Source organism: Siphateles boraxobius, unplaced genomic scaffold (genome assembly GCF_051911475.1).
Source record: "Siphateles boraxobius isolate OS27281-9 unplaced genomic scaffold, OSU_SipBor_1 29, whole genome shotgun sequence".
NCBI lineage: Eukaryota > Metazoa > Chordata > Actinopteri > Cypriniformes > Leuciscidae > Siphateles > Siphateles boraxobius.
In genome coordinates, this window is record NW_027508908.1 from 14079889 (window position 1) to 14106566 (window position 26678).

At 38.5% G+C, this 26678-nt stretch overlaps 1 protein-coding gene across 10 annotated transcripts in view; it reads right to left on the reverse strand.

Annotated features, from left to right (window-relative positions):
• The window catches only part of dclk2a (doublecortin-like kinase 2a), an 87368-nt gene that overhangs the window by 39417 nt on the left and 21273 nt on the right, over positions 1-26678 (reverse strand). For 4 of the 10 annotated variants that reach the window (XR_013207828.1, XR_013207826.1, XM_077246660.1 and 1 more), the window contains exons 3-5: positions 10263-10365; positions 7528-7635; positions 6555-6611 (exon numbers count right to left, since the gene is read on the reverse strand). Coding sequence is in view for 6 of the 10 variants with exons in the window: in XM_077246660.1 (XP_077102775.1) it covers positions 6555-6611; positions 7528-7635; positions 10263-10365 (268 nt within the window). In the remaining 4 variants the exon portion in view is untranslated. Of the gene's footprint in view, positions 1-6554; positions 6612-7527; positions 7636-10235; positions 10366-26678 lie in introns of all 10 variants that reach the window. The other 6 variants (XR_013207827.1, XR_013207825.1, XM_077246659.1 and 3 more) reach the window with 3 other exon arrangements.

Here is a 26678-nt window from a genome sequence, read left to right on the forward strand (position 1 = left end):
GCTGAGGTGTTATGGAGGCCCAGGATGCTTCGATAGCGGCCTAAAGCTCATCCAGAGTGTTGGGTCTTGCGTCTCTCAACTTTCTCTTCACAATATCCCACAGATTCTCTATGGGGTTCAGGTCAGGAGAGTTGGCAGGCCAATTGAGCACAGTAATACCATGGTCAGTAAACCATTTACCAGTGGTTTTGGCACTGTGAGCAGGTGCCAGGTCGTGCTGAAAAATGAAATCTTCATCTCCATAAAGCTTTTCAGCAGATGGAAGCATGAAGTGCTCCAAAATCTCCTGATAGCTAGCTGCATTGACCCTGCCCTTGATAAAACACAGTGGACCAACACCAGCAGCTGACATGTCACCCCAGACCATCACTGACTGTGGGTACTTGACACTGGACTTCAGGCATTTTGGCATTTCCTTCTCCCCAGTCTTCCTCCAGACTCTGGCACCTTGATTTCTGAATGACATGCAAAATTTGCTTTCATACGAAAAAAGTACTTTGGACCACTGAGCAACAGTCCAGTGCTGCTTCTCTGTAGCCCAGGTCAGGCGCTTCTGCCGCTGTTTCTGGTTCAAAAGTGGCTTGACCTGGGGAATGCGGCACCTGTAGCCCATTTCCTGCACACGCCTGTGCACGGTGGCTCTGGATGTTTCTACTCCAGACTCAGTCCACTGCTTCCGCAGGTCCCCCAAGGTCTGGAATCGGTCCTTCTCCACAATCTTCCTCAGGGTCCGGTCACCTCTTCTCGTTGTGCAGTGTTTTTTGCCACACTTTTTCCTTCCCACAGACTTCCCACTGAGGTGCCTTGATACAGCACTCTGGGAACAGCCTATTTGTTCAGAAATTTCTTTCTGTGTCTTACCCTCTTGCTTGAGGGTGTCAATGATGGCCTTCTGGACAGCAGTCAGGTCGGCAGTCTTACCCATGATTGCGGTTTTGAGTAATGAAACAGGCTGGGAGTTTTTAAAAGCCTCAGGAATCTTTTGCAGGTGTTTAGAGTTAATTAGTTGATTCAGATGATTAGGTTAATAGCTCGTTTAGAGACCCTTTTCATGATATGCTAATTTTTTGAGATAGGAATTTTGGGTTTTCATGAGCTGTATGCCAAAATCATCAGTATTAAAACAATAAAAGACCTGAAATATTTCAGTTGGTGTGCAATGAATCTAAAATATATGAAAGTTTAATTTTTATCATTACATTATGGAAAATAATTAACTTTGTCACAATATGCTAATTTTTTGAGAAGGACCTGTATATATATATTTATTTATTTATTTTTTGATATAATATTATTATAAATTGCTAAATGTACAATAATGTTGCATATGTTAACTACATTAGATCTACAGCATTGATTAATTTTAGTTAATGTCAATTTCTGTTTATTCGCATCTGTCAACATTAGTTGCACTGAGAAGTGACATGAGCAAACAATGAACAATTGTACAATTGTAACTGTATAATGAACTAAAATGTTCTAAAAGTTCATAAATGCTGTAAAAAATATATTGCTTATAATTTGTTCATGTTAACTAATGCATTTACTAATTTTAACAAATGAGACCGTGTCATGTGTAACCATTAACTTTTAAGAATAAAATCTTAATGACCCCAACATTTTCCTCTAAGGAATGCTTGTGCAAATGTATCCTTGGCCCAGAATAAGTCTCTTAACACAGAGACAAGGGTTCACATGCACCACACACTTGACACCAAATCCCTCAATGCTAAATCATAGAATAACCCACTGATATCAAGCACCAAACACATAAACACTATCCACATATATAGTAGCAGAAGAATTTCACAAAAAAACTATAATGCACTTTATGGATAGTATCCTAATTGTGTCAGAATCCACAGGGAGCATGGATTTGTAGAAAAGCTGCTCTTGGCATTTCCCGTTGAGTGTGTGGCATGAGTAGATTTCTCTCCAGGCATGCGATAGAGCCTTTACAGTTCAGGGACAAAGGGTGTGTGTACTGCATTAGCCAGTCTAAGCAGCAGGCATTTGAGGATGACTGCATTTAGTTTACACATCCAATTGGCATGTCTGATAGATTAGAGTATGCGCAAGCCAGGGCCTCGGGTAGTGGCCAGTATGGGAGTTAGCTCTCTGTATACTAGCTGATGGATTTGGAAGGCCACACAGGATAGCTGTTAGTATGATTGAATGCTGCACCAAAAGGGTTAGAGGTCATGTACAGCTCATTCCACAGATGAATGTCCTTTAGTTAAGCTAAACATTATACAGAGAGATTCCTCTCAAGAATTTCATAGGGTTGTCAGATTCACTGGTTGTCAGTTTGTTGGTTAGTCTTAAGCCCGGGACACACCAACACGTTGGGCAACGTTGGACCGTTTTTGAGTGTCGGTCGAAGTAGTTTTCCAGGTGTGTTCCGCACCGTTGGCTCTAGTCTGACGCCATAAGGTTTTTTTGGGCCGTTTCAACATGTTGGATCGGCGTCGCACCATCTGTGAAAGAGGGAACTCGGATTGGCTGTTCAGCTTACTGAACCAGTCAGTGCACGAGAATAATAGCAAAACAGCGAGCAAGAAAGTCAAGACGGTACAGATAGAAGGCTGTTCTAATGTTACATCAACTTACCTGAGTGTTCCTTGGCAAATATGTCAATTTTAACATGAGCGGAGTGGAATAAAGAAAGTGTTTAGAAGGATTGATATTCAAAATGGTTAGCATGCACTGCTTGGTTTATGGTTTGTGTATCTGTAGCCTGCAGCATCGGTGTCCCTTTTAGAATGATGAATATAGATGAATATATCAGCAGAAATAGACAGTTGTCTCATTTGCACGCAGGCGCAGAATGCGCATTCTAACTGACAGTTGCCTGTAGTTCTCTCGGTGTGTTCAAGTGCAGCTTCCCCCCCCCGACGCAGGCGAGGCGACAACACAGTAGGATATCATCAGCGCTAGTTCCCTTTCGTAGTCACTACGAGTCACGTCGTGACGACGAATGGTGTTTCGCTTAGAAAACCTACCAACTTTGAGTATTACAAAACGAGCCAATGGCAAGAAATCCCATGGGTCTGCGGAATTTGCATAGCGTAACTCCGCCCTATCTTGTGGGTATATAAGGAAGTATGCTGGCAACATGCAGATATCTTTCTGCTTCGGAGCCAAGAGGTCCTCTCCACTCCTGCAGCCTATTCTCTGATTATCTTTCGTTTCAGCCTCTTCCAGGAGAATGGAGACTCCATCCCCAGTTTGTTCAGCTGATTTAGGAACAGTTCGGCGATGCACAGGTAGATATGTTTGCCTCCCACGACTCCTCCCATTGCAGCCTGTTTTATTCCCTGACGAGGACACGCTCGGCACGGATGCACTGGTGCACAGCTGGCCGCAGGGGCTCCGCAAGTATGTGTTTCCCCCAGTGAGCCTTCTTGCACAGACACTGTGCAAGATCAGGGAGGACAAGGAGCAGGTCACTTTGGTTGTGCCCCATTGGCCCACCAGGACCTGGTTCTCCAAACTAGTACTCCTCGCGACAGCACCTCCCTGGCCAATTCCTCTGAGGAAGGACCTCCTTTCTCAGAGACGGGGCACCCTCTGGCACCCTTGTCCCGATCTTTGGAAGCTCCATGTGTGGTCCCTGGACGGGACGAGGTAGGATTGAGTACCCTACCACCTTTGTTGGTGGCTACAATCACTTCCACTAGAGCACTGTCCACTCGACATGCCTATGTGTTGAAGTGGAACCTCTTCGTCACCTGGTGCTCTTCTCGCCGAGAAGACCCCAGAAAATGCCCGATCAGTGTCGTGCTTTCCTTCCTGCAAGAAGGGTTGGAGCGAAGGCTGTCTCCCTCCACCCTCAAAGTGTATGTTGCCTCTATCGCCGCACATCATGAAGCAGTTGAAGGTAAGTCCTTGGGGAAGCATGACCTGGTCATCAGGTTCCTGACGGGAGCCAGGAGATTAAATCATCCTCGCTCTCCCCTCGTACCCTCTTGGGTCCTTGCAGTGGTCCTATCTGCCCTGCAGAGAGCTCCCATTAAGCCTTTGCAATTATCTGAGCTTAAGATCCTGTCTATGAAGACAGCGCTCCTGGTTGCATTGGCCTCCATCAAGAGGATAGGGGACCTGCAGGCATTTTCGGTTGACGAAGCGTGCCTGCAATTCGGGCCAGCTGACTCTCACGTGATCCTGAGACCCCGGCCTAGATACGTGCCCAAGGTTCCCACCACTCCCTTTTCAGACCAGGTGGTGAACCTGCAAGTCCAGTATGCGCCCTCCGTGCTTACGTAGACAGAACGCAGTGTTTCTGGATAGTGGACGCCATTGCGTTGGCATACCAGCAGCAAGGTCGACCATGCCCCCTTGGTGTGAAGGCCCACTCCACTCGGAGTGTGGCTTACTCTTGGGCTCTAGCGCATGGCGCCTCGCTAACAGACATCTGCAGAGCTACAGACTGGGCGACACCCAACACATTTGCAATACTCTACAATCTCTGAGTGGAGCCTGTGTCCTCTCATGTTCTTGCCCCCAGTGGCTGATAATAGGACCCGCTCAGTGACATCACTTGCTCGCCATTCCACTCCTCGGCCTGGATACGTGCGATATTCTTCTCAGGTGAGTTTCCTCGAGAAGCCCTGAGTTCCTCCCGCACTGCTGACGTCAACGCCAGAGTCTATGCCTGCGGCAGCTTTCGTGTTGGCTAGGTGCCTCCATATGCATGGTTACCCCCCTGGGTGACCCCCACATGTGTAATTCCACTGTAAGCCTCTCTGAGCATGTGTCTTTCCCTTGGCAAGCCACCTTGCAATCCCTATAGTTGAAATATTACACCCTGCGGGCTGGATACTCCAGTGTTTCTCCATATGTTACCCCTCTAGGGCCATATGTATTTTAAGTCCTCCCTTGGGGTAGGCATTGTGTTGCATATGTCCTCTGAGATATGCTTCCCAGTGTACCTTGGAATTCCTGTGTTAAGTAGGAGTCCTTCGTCCGTGCTAGTCTCATGACAGGAAGCTCAGACTTACACAAGGCACTGGAAGACAGCGAAGGTGGCGTGATTAGACTGGACATTCGTCGCCACAACGTAACTCATAGCGACTACGAAAGGGAAAGGGTTACTCAGGGAACGAGGGTTACATACGTAACCACGACGTTACGTCTCCCTGCCACTTCCGCTGTACCGCTGGGAAATGCCTGAGTTCAGTCTCGGCTCCTCAGCAGGAAAACATATCTGCATATTGCCAGCGTGCTTCCTTATATACCCACGAGGTATTGCGGAGTTACACTATGCAAATTCCGCAGACCCATGGCATTTCTTGCCATTGGCTCTTTTTGTAATACTCGAAGTTGATAGGCTTTCTAAGCGAAACCCCATTCGTAGCCACGTCTCCATTCCCTACTCAGGGAACGAGGGTTACTTACGTAACCGAGACGTTCTTTGGCATCGGTTTGGTGTGTCCCGGGCTTTAGTTATGGTAAAGGCAACAACAAGTAGCAAAAAAGTATCTGTTATTCAATCTAATGGATATGGATGTGATTAAAAGGAATATATCAGAAAATTAACTCGAGGCAGCCTACTTTTTACATACTAATGCATATTCGGGTTTCAGCTTGGCAGTGGGGGTACATTTAAGGTGAGGTCACAAACAACTAACAAAAGTATGTTCTCAGAAAGTTTAGCTAATGTTCCCATTAAGTTATGAATGTTATATATAAATATTGGTTGTGCAAACATTAAAGGTAGGGTAGGTAATGTTTTTCATTAACCATTTTTATTATACTGAAACTCTTCACATCATGTTAGCAATCAATAATAGAAGTGGTCTAAATATATTTAAAAAAACACATATATTATGCTCTCTAAGTTGTTTATGTTCATTATTATTGTTAAGCAATCTGCTTTGAGACATCAAGGTCATTTAAAGTGGTCTCGTGATGCTTTGCAGACTCTGCTCTGGCTGTTTGTTCCTGTGTTTTGAAGCAGGTGTTGCTTTGATGATGCTCTGAAGGGAGTGTGGGGTCTTATGCTTTCAAAGCTAGCTTGCTATATCTAGCCTCTCCGAAATTGCCTACCCTACCTTTAAGGGAACATTCCATTTTATCATTTTGCAAACATTATGGGAAAGTTACTTTGGAATGTTCTCTGAATGTTCTCAAACAAGTATTAACATTTAAAAAAAACATTGAACGTCCAACTAAAACGATATCAGAAATAAAACAATGCATAAATAACATATTTGGCAACACTTTTGAGAACATTATTAAAGATTAGATAACTCTGCACATAGTATTTATTAATGTTGATTGAAAAACATTAGCCACAGTTCTGAGGAAGTCTCACATTAGAAGAGGTTAGCAAATTACAACAGAAGTCATTTACCTTTAGAAGTCTTAAAGGTACAATATAAAAGCATTCTGTTTATTTCTAAGGATCAAAAAGAAGGTGGAAATGGTAACGTAAAACTAAATGTTGGCTCTTTTTGGTGCAAGAAACCTCAACTAATATCTTATAACTTCAGGGGGAAAATATAGTGCTATAAAATTGTTTTCTTTTCAGAGGTATTACCATTGAAACTTACTTGGTGATTTGACTGGAGATTGGCTATTTGTAGAGAAGTGTCCGGGAGTTCTTCTTACTACAGTGGAGAGGAAAGCAGTTGAACAAGGAACAGAGCGTTTCAGAAAGTAGAAGGAAAAGAAAAATGAAAGGGGGTGACACGTGAATCACAGTAGTCAGAAAGATTCAGAAATTCCGTTTCTGTTGCTGTTATTTTTCCCAAACCTGCCTTCTGTGATAAGAGGTAAACCAAGTATGATAGATAAAAGTAACTAATTGCGCTACTTAGTTATTTTTTTATAAAAAAGTAATGCGTTGCGTTACTTTTTCTCAACTAGGCTGGCCTTGCTTTTTTTATAATAATAATAAAAAAGTTATATTTTTGGTAAGTGTAAAGGCCCTTTCACACCAAAAGTGAGGCTGAAGGAAATACAAATTCACACCTGTACAGTAGAGAGCGCAGCTCAAACAAACAAATGCAGGAGAAGTTCAACACTCTTATTTCAGTAATAAAAAAATTACTTAATGTGATGTTTAACTAAAGTGATTTTTGCTTATTTGTATGGTTGAATTGGATAATCAAAAGGTCAGCAGTGAAGACATTGGTTAATAAAATGAGATTAAATACATAAAGTATATTTGTACTTAACATTTTATATCAATACAGTATTCTAAGTTTGCATTTCACTGTTTTTATTCATATTGAGGAATACTGAATCTGTTTTTGAGTAAATGCATGCTCATATTTTGTCTAGATCTACAATAACTATCATATCACATATCGCCTCTCCCAATTTCTCTCAGCATGGGTACAGGAAAGGTGTCAGTCAATAAATGGGAAAACAAAGAAACTTAAATTACTCATCTGAAAAATCTCTGATATTTTGTTATAAATGTAAAAGTGATGCGTTACTTTAAAAAGTAACTTGCGTTACTTGTAATGTGTTAGCCCCAACACTGAGTGTGACTATAGAGGCGGCACAGTGTATCCTCACCTGATCCAGGGGATTTGCTGCGTCGGGTGGGTCCTGGACTTTTACTACCAGAGTATCTCACAGGAGGAGCAGAACGAGAAGAATAAGAGGACTTGAGCACCTGACATTCTGGACACAGAAGATTAGACATAGTTGATGTCTCAATAATGTCTCATGAGGTCTCAGAACAGTAGCAAAAACAGACAAAGAATAACCCTTTTTTCCCTTTACCCATTTCAAACAATTAACCTCTTTGCCTGTTTAACCAATTTTACACTACCATTCGTTTGGGGATTTCTTAATTTTTTTTTTGAAAGAAGTCTCTTATGCTCAGCAAGGCTGCATTTATTTGATTAAAATACAGTAATACAGTGAAATATTACATTATTATTTGAAATAACTGTCTACTGTTGTAATATATGTATAAATGTAATTTATTCATGTATTGCAATGCTAAATTTTCAGCAGCCATCACTCCAGTCTTCAGTGTCACATGATCCTTAAGGTATTATTCTAATATGCTGATTTGGTGCTCAAGAAACATTTCTGATTATCAAAATTGTATTGAAAACTGTTGCGTTGCTTAATATTTTTATGAAAACTGCGCTAATTTTTTTTCAGGATTCTTTGATGAATAGAAAGTTCAAAATTACAAAATATGTCCTTGCTAAAATAACAGTATTATTTAAAAATAAAATAAAACATTTTATCATATTGACCCCAGACTTCTGAATGGTTGTGTATAAATCTGGCGATTTACAGTATGTGCAGTTCAACAGTTACACACACACAGGAACATAAATCCATATACACACCAAAACGTACACAAAGTGCTGGCCTGATATGAATGTTTGTTAGTAAATAAGTGGTATCTGCAGATATATTCGCATGTGCCAAGACTGTGAAGCCTTCTGTAGAGGCATAATCAAATTGTCTACCCGATGCCTTTGAGAGCAGCCCATCTTTCTAATGAGAGCAGTGGATGCAGAACTTTAGTAAGGAATGACTCATACTTAACAGCAGCTATTGTGGGCCCGATCTGTCCTGTCGATTACACGGCACTTGCTAATGACGCAGAGCAGTGATAAATTAGCGTATGAGCACTAGATCATGGAGTGATGAAGTTAAAACAAGCCAAATTACATTATTAAAATGCCATTACTGCCAAGCTAATCTGTTTCATGGGGCTTAATGTAAAGCAGAATCTGAGAGAGAACGTGTAATGAGTTCTTTAGTTACAGAAGATTTAGATTTGGGGTGGGCTTGCGTTTTAAGGACACTCCACTTCTGCTGCGGAAAGAAGAGTTTGAGCTGTAAATACAGTCAGACGCAAACTTAACTTTTCTTTATATTTTTGGAAAAGTCCTACTTAGTCTAAGTGGGGCAGTGGAGAAGAACTAGGACAAAATGCCAAGAAGCTGAACTAAATTTACACAGCTACGAATCAAGTTATCACAGTGTGTGTGTGTGGCAAATGTTACAGGAAATGGAGGCGTTTGAGCAAAACAGGAAAATTATAGGCAAAATCATATGATTTTATTTTGAACTTCATTGCCACAGAAAATCTTCACTTCCCCACCTGCACTTTCATGTTCACTAGTAGACAAACATAAACTGCACACTGAACAATGGTGAGGAACTTCTCATAACAAGGTCACTTCCTCTGACAATGGTAATCCTTTGGTCCCTTGTGTTCATTCTGGAAAATGTATTCATTTTTTCAACCCAGTGAATGAATGTGAATGAATGATTCCATTATGGAAATGATACTATTGCAATCCTATCACTTTTTTCTATAGGAGACAATTATATGGTGTTTTTGTGCTGATAGCAAGTTATTAATATTCACAAATACAACATTCGTGTGCTGATACCAATTAGTTGTTCTGTGCTTGTTTTTTTCTGTTTATTTGTTTTAAAGCACTGATGAAAAAAAACACTGTTTTTGTGGAAACAGTGATACATTTTTTCAGGATTTTTTTTTTTGTTGATGAATTGACGATTGTTTTGTAAGAACAGCATTTATTTGAAATAAAATATTTTGCAACAAGGTAAATGGCTTGACTGGGACATTTGGTCAATTTAATACATACTTTCTGAATATATATATATTTTTTATTCAAAATTGCAATTGTATATTAATTTACAACCCCATTAACAGAGAATTTGGAGAATTTTGTAAAATGCAATAAAATCAAGAATCTGTGATTTGTTAATTATCTTACACCTTTATTTAACTTACAAAAGTACAAAGAAAAGATTTACAATGTTTTCACTGACCAACTTAATGTTGTAGCAAATGCAGAATGAGGCCTGGCATTGTCTTGCTTCCCAGGAAAGATGTCATCTTGATGCCATTAAATGTCAGTGTACAATCCCAATATATCTCCACATCAATGGTGCCGTCACACACATGCAAGTCACCCATATTGTTTGCACTGATGCACCCCCGTACCCCTACCCTTTCATCTTTTGGACTGAGAAACTCAATGTTTTCTTTGTACTTTTGTCAGTTAAATAAAGGTTTGAGAGAATGAACAAATCACAGATTCTTGAATGTATTGCATTTTACAAAATGTCCCAACTTTTCTGGATCAATGTGATTTATATACAGTGTTTGTGTATGTGATATGTCTTCCTATGTGTTTAGTGAAGGGATACAAATTTTTATTAGAGTTTAGTATGAGAAAAATTTGGTTGAAATGATGTTAGTTTTTAGCTCAGCCTACCGGTTATAAAGGCTGTGGAAGCCTTACCACTGTGATCCAACACAAAATCATCCTGAGCGTAACGGTGTTTCTCAGGGCCGCACGCGATGAATACGTCATCGTCCCCGAAAAAATCCTGCAAACATGTAATCTGAACAGAGAGAGGAAGGGGTGGGTGAAGAGAAAAAGAGAAACACTGTTTGAGAAATGAATGGAAGTAATCATGTTACTGCATCAGCTATCTGATTAACTGATAAAGCATGTAGTAGTTCACAATATTGCACTGCAGTCTATTCAAACAAGTAGTTTGAAATACCATCTAGACTCAGACTGAAACTGCGGATTGTTTGCTGTGATAAAATCTGTTAACCAGAACTGAAGGCAGTAGGCCTACACTTTTATTGGTAGCTGAAAGCATGATTGTAGAATTGTATTAATGACAATTATTAATAACGATTGGGGTGATGATGGCGCAATGGATAAGACACATGCCTTTGGTGTGAGAGACCCGGGTTCGAATGCACTATGAGACACCAATGTGTCCCTGAGCAAGACACTTAACCCCTAGTTGTTCCAGAGGCGTGCGACCTCTGACATATATAGCAATTGTAAGTCGCTTTGGATAAAAGCATCAGCTAAATGAATAAATGTAAATGTAAATGACAGGTATTCCTCTTCTGTATGGAGTTGGAGCTGATTCCGTGTCGGCCTCCCATTAAATTACACACTTGAAGTTCTCAAGTGTGTATTACTCTGTATTATTGTGAACACAGCAAGAAATAGAAACCATAATTTTAGTTCAGAGTTGTTCTACATAAAGGTTAATACCCGGGAATTAAAACCATGTTTATAATAACTTGTTTTAATGACAGATTCAATTAATAAATATAGTGCATATATTTATCAAAATGCACCACTCCACAGTTATTTTTTTCAGACTAATGAGCTATGGACATTAAATAGCTTTCCTGAGGAGATTAAATTGTTTCCTGCTGTTTTACTGACTTACCTTTGGTTGAAACACTGATTGAACGATTACGAGACATGATGCATTTTAGTTGTAGCGTTTCTTTCGACTAACTTTGTTCATTCATATTTATTTTGTGCTATAACTAATAGTAAAGGGGAACAGATAAACGGATCATGTGTAGCTTGAACTGAGGCATCAAGAGCAATGTGTAACACCACATTAAAGACCATCATCAAATTACACTTCTTTTTTTATATTATATTTTATTTTTATATGACATTTTTTGAAAGCGGAGACGGTTTCATATCAAAAGTAACAAATAGCAAAGCTTGTTTTGGCTATTAGATCGGATGCACACTACAAATAATGTTCAGGGAAGTTTTGTTCATGCATCAACTGAAAACTGAATAGACTAAAAGATACTGGTTCATCAAAATTAAAGGTGCATTGCGCAACAATTCATGTTAAAAATACACGTTTTCTAACCCATACATGCATATACAATTGCCTGATGGGCTGAATGAGGCCTTCTCTGATCACTGAGATTGCCTCTATCATCCTGTACAGTAAAATAAATAAGAGGGATTCGGGTTCGAATTTGAGACTGGGCGTGACGTCATGCGCGTTCACGCTCACCAGGCTATGTCTCGCAGGTTTGTGTATTCGCCGGCGCCGCCATTCTCCGCATCAGCGAAGACAACTCGTGCGTCAAAGGTAGAAGATGGATTCAAAGAGACCGGCTTGTAGTCCATTCCAAACCCCAACGCAAACTCCATGTAAAGTAAAGAAAAGAAATTTTTTGTCTAGTGCCACCAAAAGGTCCAAATTGGAGTCAGACAGGCGTCGGAGTAAGACGAGAGTCAACCTCGGGAAGGCATTCAACAAATGGAGAGATCTCCGGTCTGCTCTTGGTCTCAAACGGGATCCTCAGTTGGCTTTTTTCTTGATAAAACGGTAAGATATAGCCCAGTCCCTAATGTTTGATACAGCCAATCTATGTATGACAACAAATGACGATGCGTAAAATGTGTAATGCTTTAGCGTAACCTAGATACATGTACAATCAGAATTGGTTTTACTACCATTGTTAGTGAACAGTTTCATAAACTAGGAATTGTGTTCGGAAGAATAGTACAACATGAAACATAAAACATATCCAATAAAAGATGCTAACTATGTTTTTGTGTATGGCCTAGCGGTAACGTTAGCCTTGTGTCCATTGCTAACATGCTAAGGTGTTCATGTCATTGACCAACAAGGAAGAACGCCGTTGCCTTGGCTATATTGTATTTTTCGGTAAAAATAGCAAATTGTTCCCGTGAATGTGGTACATTTTGTATGTAGTATATATGAGGTATGTGGGAGCTCGTATTCTATCAAAACGAGGAAAACGTAAAATATTTTGGTATTGTGATTAAATACATGTTTTATTCTGAATTTTATTCATTTCATGCATAGGAGCATTTAGCTCCTAAACTCTGGAATAGCCTTCCTGATATTGTTCGAGACTTCCAGTTTAAAACTAGATTAAAGACGCATCTCTTTAACCAAGCATTTACTTAATGCTTAACCTTTAATACTACTGCTGAATCAGTTCGAATGCATTAACATTATGAACATCAGCTATGGTAATTATTTCCCATCTGCCTTTCTGCTGTTATCTCGGGACGCTAGTCCCGAGGTAAATAGCGTTCGTCAGCTTCAATTTGTATCCAACCTCTCACGGAGACTTCAGATGCCCCAACGCCTGTGAAGAGACGACTCGACGCCTGTGAAGAGACGACTCAAAGCCGGCGATATGTTATGCCATAAATTAATACATGATTAACTAACTGTATTTTTCTATGTACATTTCCGAAATGCACTTTCTGTAAAGCTGCTTTGAGACAATGTGTATTGTGAAAAGCGCTATACAAATAAATTTGAATTGAATTGAATTGAACATTGCAGGAAGGGAAATACAATGGTAAAGGGGTAAATATTTTTACTTTACTCATACTGTTTAGCAGACTAACTATTTACTAAATAAAGTATTGACACATTTCACATTAATGTTTGTCAGTGTGTATTGTCCCTGTCAAAATATCTACTAAATAAATCAGCGCTACATGTAGTTTAGTGATTAGCAAAACAGTTCAAGATTCTTGAGTGTGATATAACATGCTGAAAAAATGACCGATAATTAGACAGAAATTTTGAGTAAATTATAACAGAAAAAGGATGTATTGTTATTGGGATATTCTACTTAGCAGATCAATAACAGGCTGAACCCCGCAAGTCTTCGGCGGATTAGCCTGTTTGGCTTTTATGAAAACGTCATGGTGACATATGATTGTTTATTACCTTGAGACATTTGAGTGAACGTTGTTGACCAACCGTGTATGGTATGATTATTATTTTGAGCTTTTGCGAAGTAATCAATTATATTGTTTATGAATGTGTTTTCATAACAATACAATCATAGGTGGATACAGTAAAAACATAAACAAAGTTTTCTACTACCCCCCGTTTTTCCCCTCACACATAAGAGTAATTTACTCAAATGTCTTTCCTTCCATATATTTGAAATGACTTGCAGATTTATAACTTTATTACCACTGAAGACATTTTGGCTGTACACGAAAAATCTGTGCGGCAGATGCTCCTTTAGTTATGAACAGCTCGTGCTCGTGCAAGCGTACGTGTGGTCCATGAGCGTGCACAACTCTGGTTGCAGTTTCGCTTGTCGCCAGAGGGGGCGTAGCTCTGCAAAAACTCAGAGACTTGCACTTTGCACCTTTAAGATTAATTGATAATGAGAAATCATTGTCAACTCAACCCTAGTGTCCACAAAGCTGGCATGCTTCCCTAATGTAGCTTATCCACGTTGTGTGTGAAATAGATGGTGACAGTCTTTGGAGAAAAGCTAATTAAACATCACCTTGATTTTGGCCCTTCAAGGCGGTTTTGACCAAAACCAAAAATTTGTTGAAATATTTTGTTGAAAGGTCAGTGCATTGCTACTTTTAGATAAATTTACCAAATCTGAATTCAGGCTGAGTAATATGCAATGCATCACTAGAAATACAAAAAAAAAAAAAAAGGAAACAATTTTAGAGCACATGCAAACACACCCACAGTGGTGGGCAAAGAATGACGTCCGGATTACAGCCCACTCCTCCACACATGGAGGTGGGCAGCAAGAAGCAGATGGTCCCAATGTGGAGCTCAAACACACACAACTACATGGAATGGAGTGAAAGATCACAGACAGATGGAGAAGTACACAGCCCCCTCTTTACCATCATGAGTCTGACACAGCAAAGAGAAAGACAAAACAGGCAGAGAAAGAATTGCTCTAAGATCGCTTTTAGACTTTGACATGACGCTAATAATAAACTATTCAACAGCTTCTAATGGCAAAAGAGGGGTTTAATCTTTAAATTTCCTCACTGCACACAAAACTCAAATAAATTAGCTGTTTTGAGCTCAGAGGCTTTATGGAAGTATTTATGCCTGAATCACAAAGTCCTGAACTGTAAGGAAGGTTGGACTGTGGGACAGATATTGAGCAGTATTTCCATCAATCAGCAGATTAGTGGGACATATGGGCCCAGTTGCTGGCCTGAGTGCAGTGGCAGACTAAAGACGCAATGGGAGATTTTTAACCATGCCTGAAATGTTTTATCTGAGGAATTGGATCTGTGAATTAAATTACAGTCTGGAACGGAGTCAAAAGTGTTTCTGTAAACTGATTGTTGAAAGCACATGATATATTTTTTGTCAACCTATACATTCAAAAAGCACATAGAAGCATGTCAGAAAAAATTGCACAGGGGTACAACTTTTTTTATATAATTGATGTAATTCACAAAAATTCGAGCTCTAAAATATTTAATTGGGTATAAATATTTGTGTAAAGTAGTCCACTGAGGCAAGTGTAGTGAACCAAAATGCAGTTTTATTAACATGACACAAAATACAGAACTATAACAAACATGAGTACATGAATGTGAAAACTAAACTTAAACATGACATGACATGAAACTCACCAAAAAGCAGTGAGAACAAAGCCAAACAAAAAACAATGGTAGAATGAGGGCAATATATACAGAGACTAATGACTAACAAGGAACACCTGTGCACAATCAAACAATGAACCAATGAGAACACAGGACACATGACAAGAACAAATGAGGACATGACACAAAAGGCTTGTTCGACATGTATCAGTAATTAGGTTTTTGGGGTTGTGGATAGTGATGGCCAAATGAAGCGTTTCAAAGCATTATTGCTTTCTGATACAATTGTGTCGAAAAGGGTTCATTACTCGAAGCTTCATTCAGATAGAAATTGCAGCACCATCTCCTGGTGAAGTAAATGTAATGCAACAAAGCTGACAACCATAAAATGCAAGTAGGCTTATATGTTAACGCCCCGTTAATTACGTGTTTACTGAGGCGATCAAAGCTGAAACAGTGTTAGTGCTGTGAAACTCATTTATGTAGGTGAATTTTACAGATGCTGATGAATTTCATGTGTTCACCCTGATAATAAAACATTAAGCATGATGTGTGTGTGTGTAATTATATCTTTAGACAAGGACAGAAGATCAGACCAGCTTAAAAAAAGTTGGAAACCATCACAGAAATTCTAATGGTTTCTAATAAAATACCAATAGGAACCATTTGCTTTTACCATTTAAACCACTACAGAATTATTTTTTGTAGTGTGTTTGGGACATATTCCATTAGGATTTAATGCCCCCACCAATAGAACCAAACACATATCAGTAGAGACCCACAGAGATCACTATAATTCCCATTACAACCAATAAAATTCCCATGAAAACCATTAAATCCAATAGAATTTCTGCAATGGTTTCTGTATATATATTTTTTTTAGCAGGGCAGTATCATGTGTGAAAGCTTTATCTTGTTTCACAAGTTCACACGTACATGAAATCTAAAGTTGTATTTATGCGTATTTGGCTTGCTGTCCGGGGAAATTTTGCCCAAACCCAGAGTAGTCCCCTCTATACTGGGGTAGACCCAGCCTAGTGTGAGGTGATGGGGTGGTGGAGGGATACTGAGACACTTGTCGTGAGACAGGAGGTGAGGAAAAGCTTTGTTTATACCGGCTTCTGCTTGAGCTGATTGGCTGATTACCTGAACATGCTCCTCCCTGAACTTTGTTACATAAAACTTAATTTAGCTGAGGGAAGCAGAACTCTATAACTTGTTAACTGGTGGGCCTGATATTTGTGTATGTTGAAAAGGATATGCTTGTGTTACTGGTTGTACTTGTATAATGTAGCAGAGGGGTTTTTGAAGTTTCTGTCTTTGATGCATGTTTTTATGTAACAATGTTCATATGTTCTCTAATTAATAATAAAAAATAAAAAAAACATTTGGCAGAGGGTGTGCTTTGGGTACATCATGCAGAAGGCTTAGACAAAGTGTTCATTAAATGGTATGGTTTTTATTCAGAAATATTATTTTCTCCAGTCTTTGGTGAAAGGCGATTTCTTTCTTTGTTTTGTTTTTTGTATAATAACGTCAATCCAAACACCGACTACTGCAACCCGCGGTGTTGCCATGGTTTGGCTTCACTTTTATAATAAATACAGCCGCCAGGTTTCAAACCTGTCAACACTGGATTGGGCTGTCAAAGCAGTCAGCCAGATGGTTCACTACAGGAGTGAACCAGTGTGTTTGCTTCAGAAGTCATTTTCACGTGACTAGTGACGTAATGATACAAGCTCCGAAGCAGTGGTTCATTGCAAGGACCGTTCGAGTTTGAAGCAAGCTTCGGAGCGTTGGTGTCAGACGTAACATCACTAGTTGTGGATGGACTCAAAACTTCCATTTAACAGTCACATAAAGAAAGTAATAGATAAAGGTAAAAAAGGAATACACGTTTTAAGATGTCTGGCAGGGGCAGATTGAGGCGCAAGTCATTAAAAAGAATATACTGTGCTATGATAAGTGATAGATTATGGATGCATATAATACAGCTCAGCATCAGCATCTATGTTAAAAAAAATGTTATTCAGTCACACGCTTTAAGAATAAGTTGTGGGGCATTCAGAACATCCCCTATTCCAGCAATACAGGTAAAAATGGCAGAAATGCCCCTGGAAGTTAGGAGGTTACAATAAAAAATGACATACTGGTGCACACTAAAGGGACACAAGGAGAATCACCCAGTGAAAAAGGTCCTAGAAAAATGTCGGGAACAGGGAAAAGAAGGAATAAATAGTTGGATGGAATATAGAAAAAGAAGACCAGAACATAGAAATAAATTATATAAATATTAGTCCCACAGTGGTAATACCATCAATACCTCCTTGGCTTTTCCCTAAACCAGATGTAGATCTAACATTGCAAAACAAGATACAAACAAAGGACATACTCATATCAGAGGATATACAGTAGTAGTAAAGCAGTACCTTAGCCAGGAGTATTACAATAGTATTCAAATATTCACAGATGGACCGAACAATCCAGACTTTGGACATACAGCAGCAGTGGATTACATCCCCTATTTTAAATACAGCATTGGAAAGAGAATTACAGATCATGTTTCAGTATATACAGTAGAAATGATTGGAATTTGAATGGCACTTCAATGGGTAGAAGAAGTTCATCCTATGGAGTGATTTGCTCAGATTCATATTAACCCTCTGGGGTCGGCAAACGCGCTCGATTTTTTTCACATAGCAGGAAAATAGATTTAAAATACTCTGTTATTTTTTGGTCATACAGCCTTAAGAAATATAAAAAAATAAACTGTTGAATGTCTACTTTTTTATGTGTCCACTTACAATCCAAAAAAAAAAAAAAACATTGTGCTTTTGTAAAATAAATAAAATAAACAGGGTGTGCTTTCTGTCGCTTCGTCTCCGTTAACCTTTTTTCTGGAGCACGTCTCTAAACTTAAACAAAACTCAGCGAATACTATTCACTCAGGCATGAGCAATATATCTTAAAAATCATTTAAGTTTGTACTTTTAAAATATCTAATTCAAAACTAAAATAAATATTCTCTGTTTATGTAATCTATAAAAAAAGAAAGAGGTGTCAGCCGATCTAATTATAGTTCTCGCAGCTCATTATTCTGCTAATTTGACACGCCCACGGAGAGCGCACGCTATTCAAACGCAAATGATCTGAGGCAACACATGCAAATGTGTCAACGCCCCTCATAAAATCGATAACACACCAAATTTAATCGTCAGATGAATGTACTATGTCGTCTTGCGAGGCTGTGAGAAATAATTTACCTCAGAACATGTGCTGGTTTATTTTCATTTCGAGGAGTGACGGATCTAGCCGAGAATTGTAAATAGTTAGTTTTTTATTCTTGTGCTTTGTTCTAATAATCATGATATGGATTAGTGTCTGTAAACGCAAAAAGACTGTTTAAATTTGAATCACGTTTCTGTGTGTGAATGAATTAATGGCACAGATGGGCGCTGTTGTTTATGTTTACTATGTTACTGATGAAATATGAAAGACAACATTTCGTAGTTTTGGATAGATTATAACATTTTTATTCTAAAATATCAAATAAGCTTTTGTTAGCCAGTTTCTGCTCATATGTTAAATATATAGTATGTTCTGTCAAAAATAAACTCATCAACTAATATGTTATTATAGTGTTTGTTCCAATGTAAGCTATATCAAAATAATGAATCCTTAACTTTAAAATATGTATGATCAAATGTATTGGCCTACTTTAAAAAAGAATACTTTATAATAAATTTATGGGAAAAGACAATTTTCTTTTCAAGATGTTTCCAACTCTAACTTTGAACAAATTCTGGAGAATGGCCCATATTATAACGGAGCAGGCTCCCACACCGCTCCCTCTCCGCCACCGGAGGGATCCATTCCCGGAATATTAACCACCTTCAGGAACTCAATACCCCATCATGCCTCTTACCTGGGACTGATTGCACACACACCTGCACTTAATTTACACTCACAAAAAAGCCACTTCCACACACGACTTCTTTGTGAAGTATTGCATCGCCCTGACTTTCAATTTCAAGCATTTATCTCTGAGTTTACTGATCTGATTACTGACCTAGGACTGTGTACCCCGACCTCTGATCGTTCTCTGCCTGCCTTGACACGGATTGCTCTTTGGACTTTGTCTTTTGCTGCCTGTCCTGACCTTTGCCTGTGACCTCGTCTTGCTCTTTGCTCTCTTCGTTGATTCTGTCTGCTGTAGATTTACCCTGCCTGTTGACCATTCTCAATAAAGCTGCAAATGGATTCCTCTGCGTCTGCACCATCATTACAGAATAATTCGCCGCTCACCGATCCAGCAGCTGTCTTGCAGTTATCCACGGAACTCACGAACCAAGCCTCACACCTTGATGTGCATCATCATCAACTGAACCATCTGACTTCTCTCACTGAGAAGCTAGTACTGGGTTTGCAAGAACTTCGTACGGTGATTGGGAACACACCCCTTGTTCCCGCCGCACCACCGCAAGATGTTACGCAATCTACATCAAGCCCGAGCCCTTCAGTCAATGCTCGGCTTGCCTTCCCAGAGAAATTCGATAGTAACACAGCTGAATGCAAAGGCTTCTTGCTTCAATGTACCCTCTTTGTTGATCCGCAACCCTCACTCTACACCAATCATGCGAGCCGTATAGCGTTTGTCTGCTCGCTGCTCACGGGTCGGGCTTTGGAATGGACCACTGCGGTCTGGGGAACAGACGGGGCATCATTTTCCTCCTTCAAGGAGTTCCTCCAGCAGTTTCGTCACGTTTTCGAACACCCCACTGAAGGGGGAAGTGCTGGAGAACAACTGTTAACTCTCACTCAAGGAAGAAGAACGACGGCTGAATATGCTCTCACCTTCCGTACACTCGCAGCTCAAACCAACTGGGTGGAGGATATGATTGCACACACACCTGCACTTCATTTACACTCACATAAAAGCCACTTCCACACACCACTTCTCTGCGAAGTATTGCATTGCCCCGGCTTTCAATTCCAAGCGTTTATCTCTGAGTTTGCTGATCTGATTACTGACCTAGGAATGTGTACTCCGACCTCTGATCGTTCTCTGCCTGCCTTGACCTGGATTCCTCTTTGGACTTTGTCTTTTGCTGCCTGCCCTGACCTTTGCCTGTGACCTCGTCTTGCTCTTTGCTCTCTTCGTTGATTCTGTCTGCTGTTGATTAACCCTGCCTGTTGACCATACTCAATAAATCTGCAAATGGATTCCTCTGCGTCTGCACCATCATTACACATGTAGCCTATTTGAACAGGATTTGTTACCAGGTATGACTATGTACTAAAAATGTACTTTTGACTTTGGATTATATATTTGGATTATATATACACTGCCGTTCAAAAGTTTGGGGTCGGTACGATTTTTAATGTTTTTAAAAGAAGTCACAGCTGTCCTACGATTGGATGGATTCACCGCATGACAACGATCACGTGTGTTTCGTTTTTATTCTGACAAGGTATGTGCCGAACTAGGCTTCTGAAGCAGAGGCTTTTACAACAAACTGCGTTGGTTTTTCGAAGCTTCTGACAGTGCTGAACTTCGCCATCTGGTGGTTAATAAATATTCCTACACCAACTGTGTCATTTAGATGTTTTGTTCATTGGGATATCATCGTAAGGTTTATTTGTATATTTATTAAGCATACCATTAGCAAGGTGTGTGTATGTGGCGATAGTTTCATTGTATTTTGCACAATACAATAGACAAAGATTTTCTGTTCTTTATTTTTACTCGCATCAAACTTGTGTTTTCACCATCTAGCCATAAATTAGGCCTATGTGATTTTTTTTTCATTGCACCATTTTTTTTGCGTGTTCCTTAAACAACACAAACATGAACATTGTTAAACACCAATGCACAAATACAACAGCAATTAGCCTACATATTTTTATTCAAGAATAATCAACAATACACCATGTTAAAAAAAGGCTACATACATATAGGCATGACCGATATAATTATAATATTGCACTAAATGGATAGCGGGTATGGGAGAACGCAATCGACACGCTTTGTTTTTGAGCCCAGAGTGACGTGTCAGTGAGGTAACGAAGCTTCATTTCCACAGGTCACGTGACAGCCTCATTTCAAGCAATGCTCCGGAACAATGTTTCGATGCACTAGTGTATCGAAAACTCGAGACGTGTGTCTGTCGACACTGAGTGTCGATCTACCCATTCTGACACTTTCAGTTCCACTGATGCTCACAAATCAGCTTTTTAATAACAATAAAAGCTCTTATCATGTAGTCGTGATGTTATATTGTGTCGTTTATAAAAATAAAACTGATAAAAAATGTAGACTCCACTACACTGGTATTTAAATAGTATAGGCTTGTGTTGAACTTTATTCTTGTACAAACAAACTCTGTAATGAAAACCTCCTAAAACGTCTATGTATTTGACAAATATTGCATTTAATTCACTACATATCTTATAAAGTAGGCAAACACCACGGGAAGGAGAAAGTGTCGAACTTCACGTCTCCGTTTTCAGCTCCTCCCTGACTGGTTACATCGAGCCGCAGCCGAAGTCGAACGCACCTATAGGACTAGGGCTAAATCCGAAATACCCCCCATAGCCTAAAATAGGTGTTATTTGAGGGGACAGCTATTTGTAGTGGTGTCCAAAACCATTGTGGACATTATTGTGTGTACTTATTCAATCCCACATTGCACTGCAATAACGAGTGTACAACCGATTGTACACTCAACGGCTGTCTGAAATCGCTCACTCCTTTTCATTCACTCCTTCAAGTGAACAGTATTTGTGAACTATAGGGAATAGTGAATGAGGGATTAAGGGGCGATTCCGGATTCAGCCTAGGAAAGCACAAGACATGATCACATGATGACAGGGGAATCACATGACAAAACCAGGAACCTAAACTAAGCCAAATTACAAAATAAAAGACATGAAAAACAAAAGTGATAACAAAACCAACCATTTGTCTAAAACTAATAATAATAATTAAAAAAAAAAAACTTGTAATCACAAATGACAACAAAATGAATGTAGGCTTAAATAAACTGGTAATAAGAAGTGTAAACCCAGAAGAATAATGAATTAGCTAATTAACGTTTGTAGAAGTAACAGAAATGTATTGGGGGCCTTCAAATACTGTTGTTTTTGCTAATGGAGTCAAAAAGGATAAAGGGATAGTTTGCCCAAAAATGAAAATTCATCTACTCACCCTCAACTTGTGTAAATTTGTACTTGTTCTGTTGAACACAAAGGAAGATATTTTGAAGAATGTGGGAAACTAAACAGTTCGGGAGCACTATTGAATTCCATAGTATTTTTTTTTTCCAACTGTGGAAGTCAATGATGATATGTCAAAATACATTTCTTTGTGTTCAGCAGAACAAAGACATTTATACAGGTTTGGAAAAACTTGAGGACGAGTAAATGATTACAGAATTTTAATTTTTGGGTGAACTTTCCAATTAAGATCCACTGCACTAAAGCAATACTCTAACACTATTGGCTTTGAACCAATTTTGCAAGATGAAATAAAAATGACATGCATGGCCTATTCTGAAAACAACAAAAACAAAAACAACCTACCAACATAGATTTAAACATTTAAAACCATTTTATTTGTGGTTACCAGAATACATTTTAAAGCCTGAAAAACTAGTCATTCTGGTCTACATGCAACAACCAGCTAGTGCCGATAAAAGACCAATGTGGCCCTTCTAAAATCATATTAGACAGCAAGGTGTTCATGAATTGTAAAATAAACAACAGTGCAAAAACTGTCACCACACATTGACAACTTTCTCAGTATTTTGAGAAGTTATGAGTATTCTAATCAGTTGTTCTGTGGGTTTGCTAGGACATTGCTCATTGTTGCTAGGCTGTTACGATAGTTGTTAGATTTAAAAAGTGACTATTATAATGAGCATTACAAATTTCTAAACAAGTCTGTTACGGATCATTTTATTTTAAGTTTCTTGCAAGGTGTTCATTAAGACTTGTATTATTAAGCTCCTCTAAGTCTTGTCTGTCTAACAAGCCCAGTAAAGTACAGGCCTGTGCCTAGAGAGACCCGGCAGGGCGCTGAGAGTAATAACAGCTCAGCTTTATTTGGCTGACAGTAATGAAGGGTATAAGAGCAGAACTGCTCTACACTGTCAAGACGGGAAGAAAGAAAGCATATAAATGGGATGAGGGGATGAAGTCTATGCTCAAAACAAAGTCACACACTATGGTATACTGCCAGTTCACTGCATGGGGTGTTTGGGTGCTTTTTTGATCCAAAGCAAAATACAGGAATGTTAACCAAAGAGGATAACACAAGCCAAGATCATAGCATTAGCAAAACAGACTTGATTTAGGGAGAAACAAAACATCTATACAGTAGCTCCAGTATATGTCTGACTACTGCTTATGTACTGTTAGCTTTGCTGTTTCTTTCAAGCTAAATCGATTACTCAGAGGCTTTGGATAAGCTGGAACCTTCTAGGCTTGGAGGAGTTTGTCAACCATTAGCTACTGAAGCACAGGAGAGGCTTTCCTCACATCAGCCATTAATAATTGAGGCCATTAAAGGCAGCGTTGACAAATGAGCCTTTCACAGAGAAAATGAAGTTACGATTGTGTGTTCAGCAACCGATACGTTTAAAGTCATACTTAATGGGGCACTTCTGCTGCCAAATAGATCAGTGAGTTGGAAATGAAATAATGTAAAAAGTACAAAAATCAATGAGTGCCAATGACTGGATCAAGAACAAAATAAATCAAAATTCTGTGAGTTTAATAACTATTTAATATTGTACACATACTTTAGCAGTCAAGGACATAGAATATACCATTTTACTGTTTGTTTTAATGTAAACAGTTGTTAATCATACACTACCATTAAAAATTTGGGCTCCTTAATTAATAATTTAATACTTTGACTTTCAAAGCAAGGATTCAGCAAGGATTGAACGTATTAAATTAATTAAGTGACAGTAAAAACATTTACAATATTACAAGAATATTATATTCAAACAATTGCTGTGCTTTTGAACATTATATTCATCAAAGAATCCTGGAAACAATTTATCAAAGTATTCAGAATGGTGACACTGACAAATGACTGCTGAAAAATCAGCTTTGCAATCACAGGAGTAAATTACATTTTAAAATATAATAAAAGAGAAATGTGTCATAATTGTCATAATATTTCAAAGTATTACTATTTTCACAATATACTTCCAAAAACATTTGTTTAAACTCTCTTGGCCAATCAGATTAGAGGATAAAAACATTTGTATAATAAATTCTATTTTTGACTTAATTAAAAACAGTACATTTTGATGTTACCACGTGAAGCATTTTTTTTTTAGTTTACCAAACATTTTTGCTCTTTTACCAATTATTTTTTTAAAGTGGAGCTTAAGCAGCTCCCACAGCTTCAACAAAAAATAAAGGCAGTCTCAGAAGTCAGTCATCAAAAGTCTAACTGATAAGGGCGAGGCGGAGACTGGGACATCAGCTTTCATTTATCACTGCGATGAGACGAGCTGTCAAACCACAGTAACATCAGCAACGTGCCCCCACGTTAAATCTGCTGTGTGGGATAGAGTCAATCAAATGGCTTATCTGCCAGTACAATATTAAACATTAGAATTTCAATTTTAAAAATGTAATATAATATTAATAAATAATAAATAATATTCTGTATCTGAGACAATGGAATCCCAACAACATATTTTTGAGGTTCAACTAGTCCAGTAGTCTTAAAAACAGCATTTTATTTGGTGTCTTGCATTATTTATTTTCCAAAAACTTAATATGAGTGACAGGAATTTGTCAATTAAAATCGATTTAAAAAAATAATAATAATCACACATTTTTCTGTAATTAATCGCGATTAATCACACCTAACATTAAAGTTTTTCATATATTTTTGTATTGTAATACTTTCACATTGAATCTCTAAATTATTGTTGAAACATAAAGACTGTATATTTTAAATATTTGTTTAATGGCATCTTTTTACTAAGCACTAATAAAGGCCATCAATGATACCAGTGCTGATACTGATGTCTCTATTAAATTGATTATTTTTTTCTCAATTTTAGCCATTAATTATAGCCATTTAACATTACAGTATATTTAAAAGCTATCAATTTTAAATTTAAAAACAAAAAAGTTGTTTTCATTGTTTTTGAACCATGTAACCTAATGATTTAAGACTTTCAGGTAGGTCTAACTGGTAAATATACAGAAACTGATTAATCAAACACTGTCTTCACTGCAATAAATTCTAAATTGAATATAGATTAATCCTTATTAAAGCTACAAAAGTTAACATATTCAGTCAAGAGCAGTGAGGCATCATGTGCGTGCATTTCGGGTGTTTGTTCACAGAGAGCCATTTCACAGACAGATTTGAGTTCTTTTTTTATTTGTTTGCATCTTCTCGCGCTTGAATGGTTTAATAGCACTTGAATGAATGATAGCGTGATCATATACTGTAGAGCAGCCAAAGGATGAAAAAAAAATGCATGCTGCGTTAATTGCAATAAATATTTTGAATGTCTTTAACTGAAAAAAAAAATTTCACAAAATTAATTAATATTGACAGCCCTAGTAGAAACCAAAAATGACAAATGACAACAAACAGGAAACTGATACCAGTGAACAATGGGGTACGTGGAAATCCTTTTCTGCACTCGTCAGACTCACTCGATAAGGACTCCAGACTGGGCATAAAAAAAACAATAGAGGGCATTGAGATCACACAGTGACCCCGGCTGGCTCCACTGACACGTTTCTGGTCATGTGCCAAGCTCAGTGTCTCCTAAAGATGCCTGCTGGGGCTGGATGGCCTGTCAGACTAACCATATAGACACCAGACACTCTATTTGTCTGCTACTTACATGACGCATCCACATACTGTTAGTTAAATTAATGCAGCATATGCAGATGGTGATGGTTGTATTAATTAGAAGACAAACAATGATTGTTATTCAGATTCATGATACTTTAAGTTTGACCTCAATTAGTCTTTTAATCCTGATCTGCCCTTAAAACAAGTGAAGCATATAGGTCTGGAAGGATGGAAGAATCCACAGTCATCTCACATTTTGTATTGCAAGAAAGCAACTAAAGTAACAACCCTTGTTTTGTGTAATAATTTATTTAATGTTTATTTGTAATAAACATGTTTATTTATTTAATGTTTATTTGCATTATTTCTTCTAGGTAAAACTAATATAGGTGATTGACAGGTCAAAGAGATTATGGTATACAACAAAATAAATCCTAGAAGACAGATTGTGAAGTACTGAAAACAAAGTGTCCTATTTATTACTGTGAGCTGATGATCTAATGTGATTTAAAAGACCTGAAGAGATGTGATATGAAGTCTGTTGTCTCTGCTATCAGACTCTATTAGAAATCATTAGCTTGTTCAAATTATACTGATGTCATACAAACACAGAACACTTTAAGGGTTTTAGTATGCTTTAATCTACTCCAGGG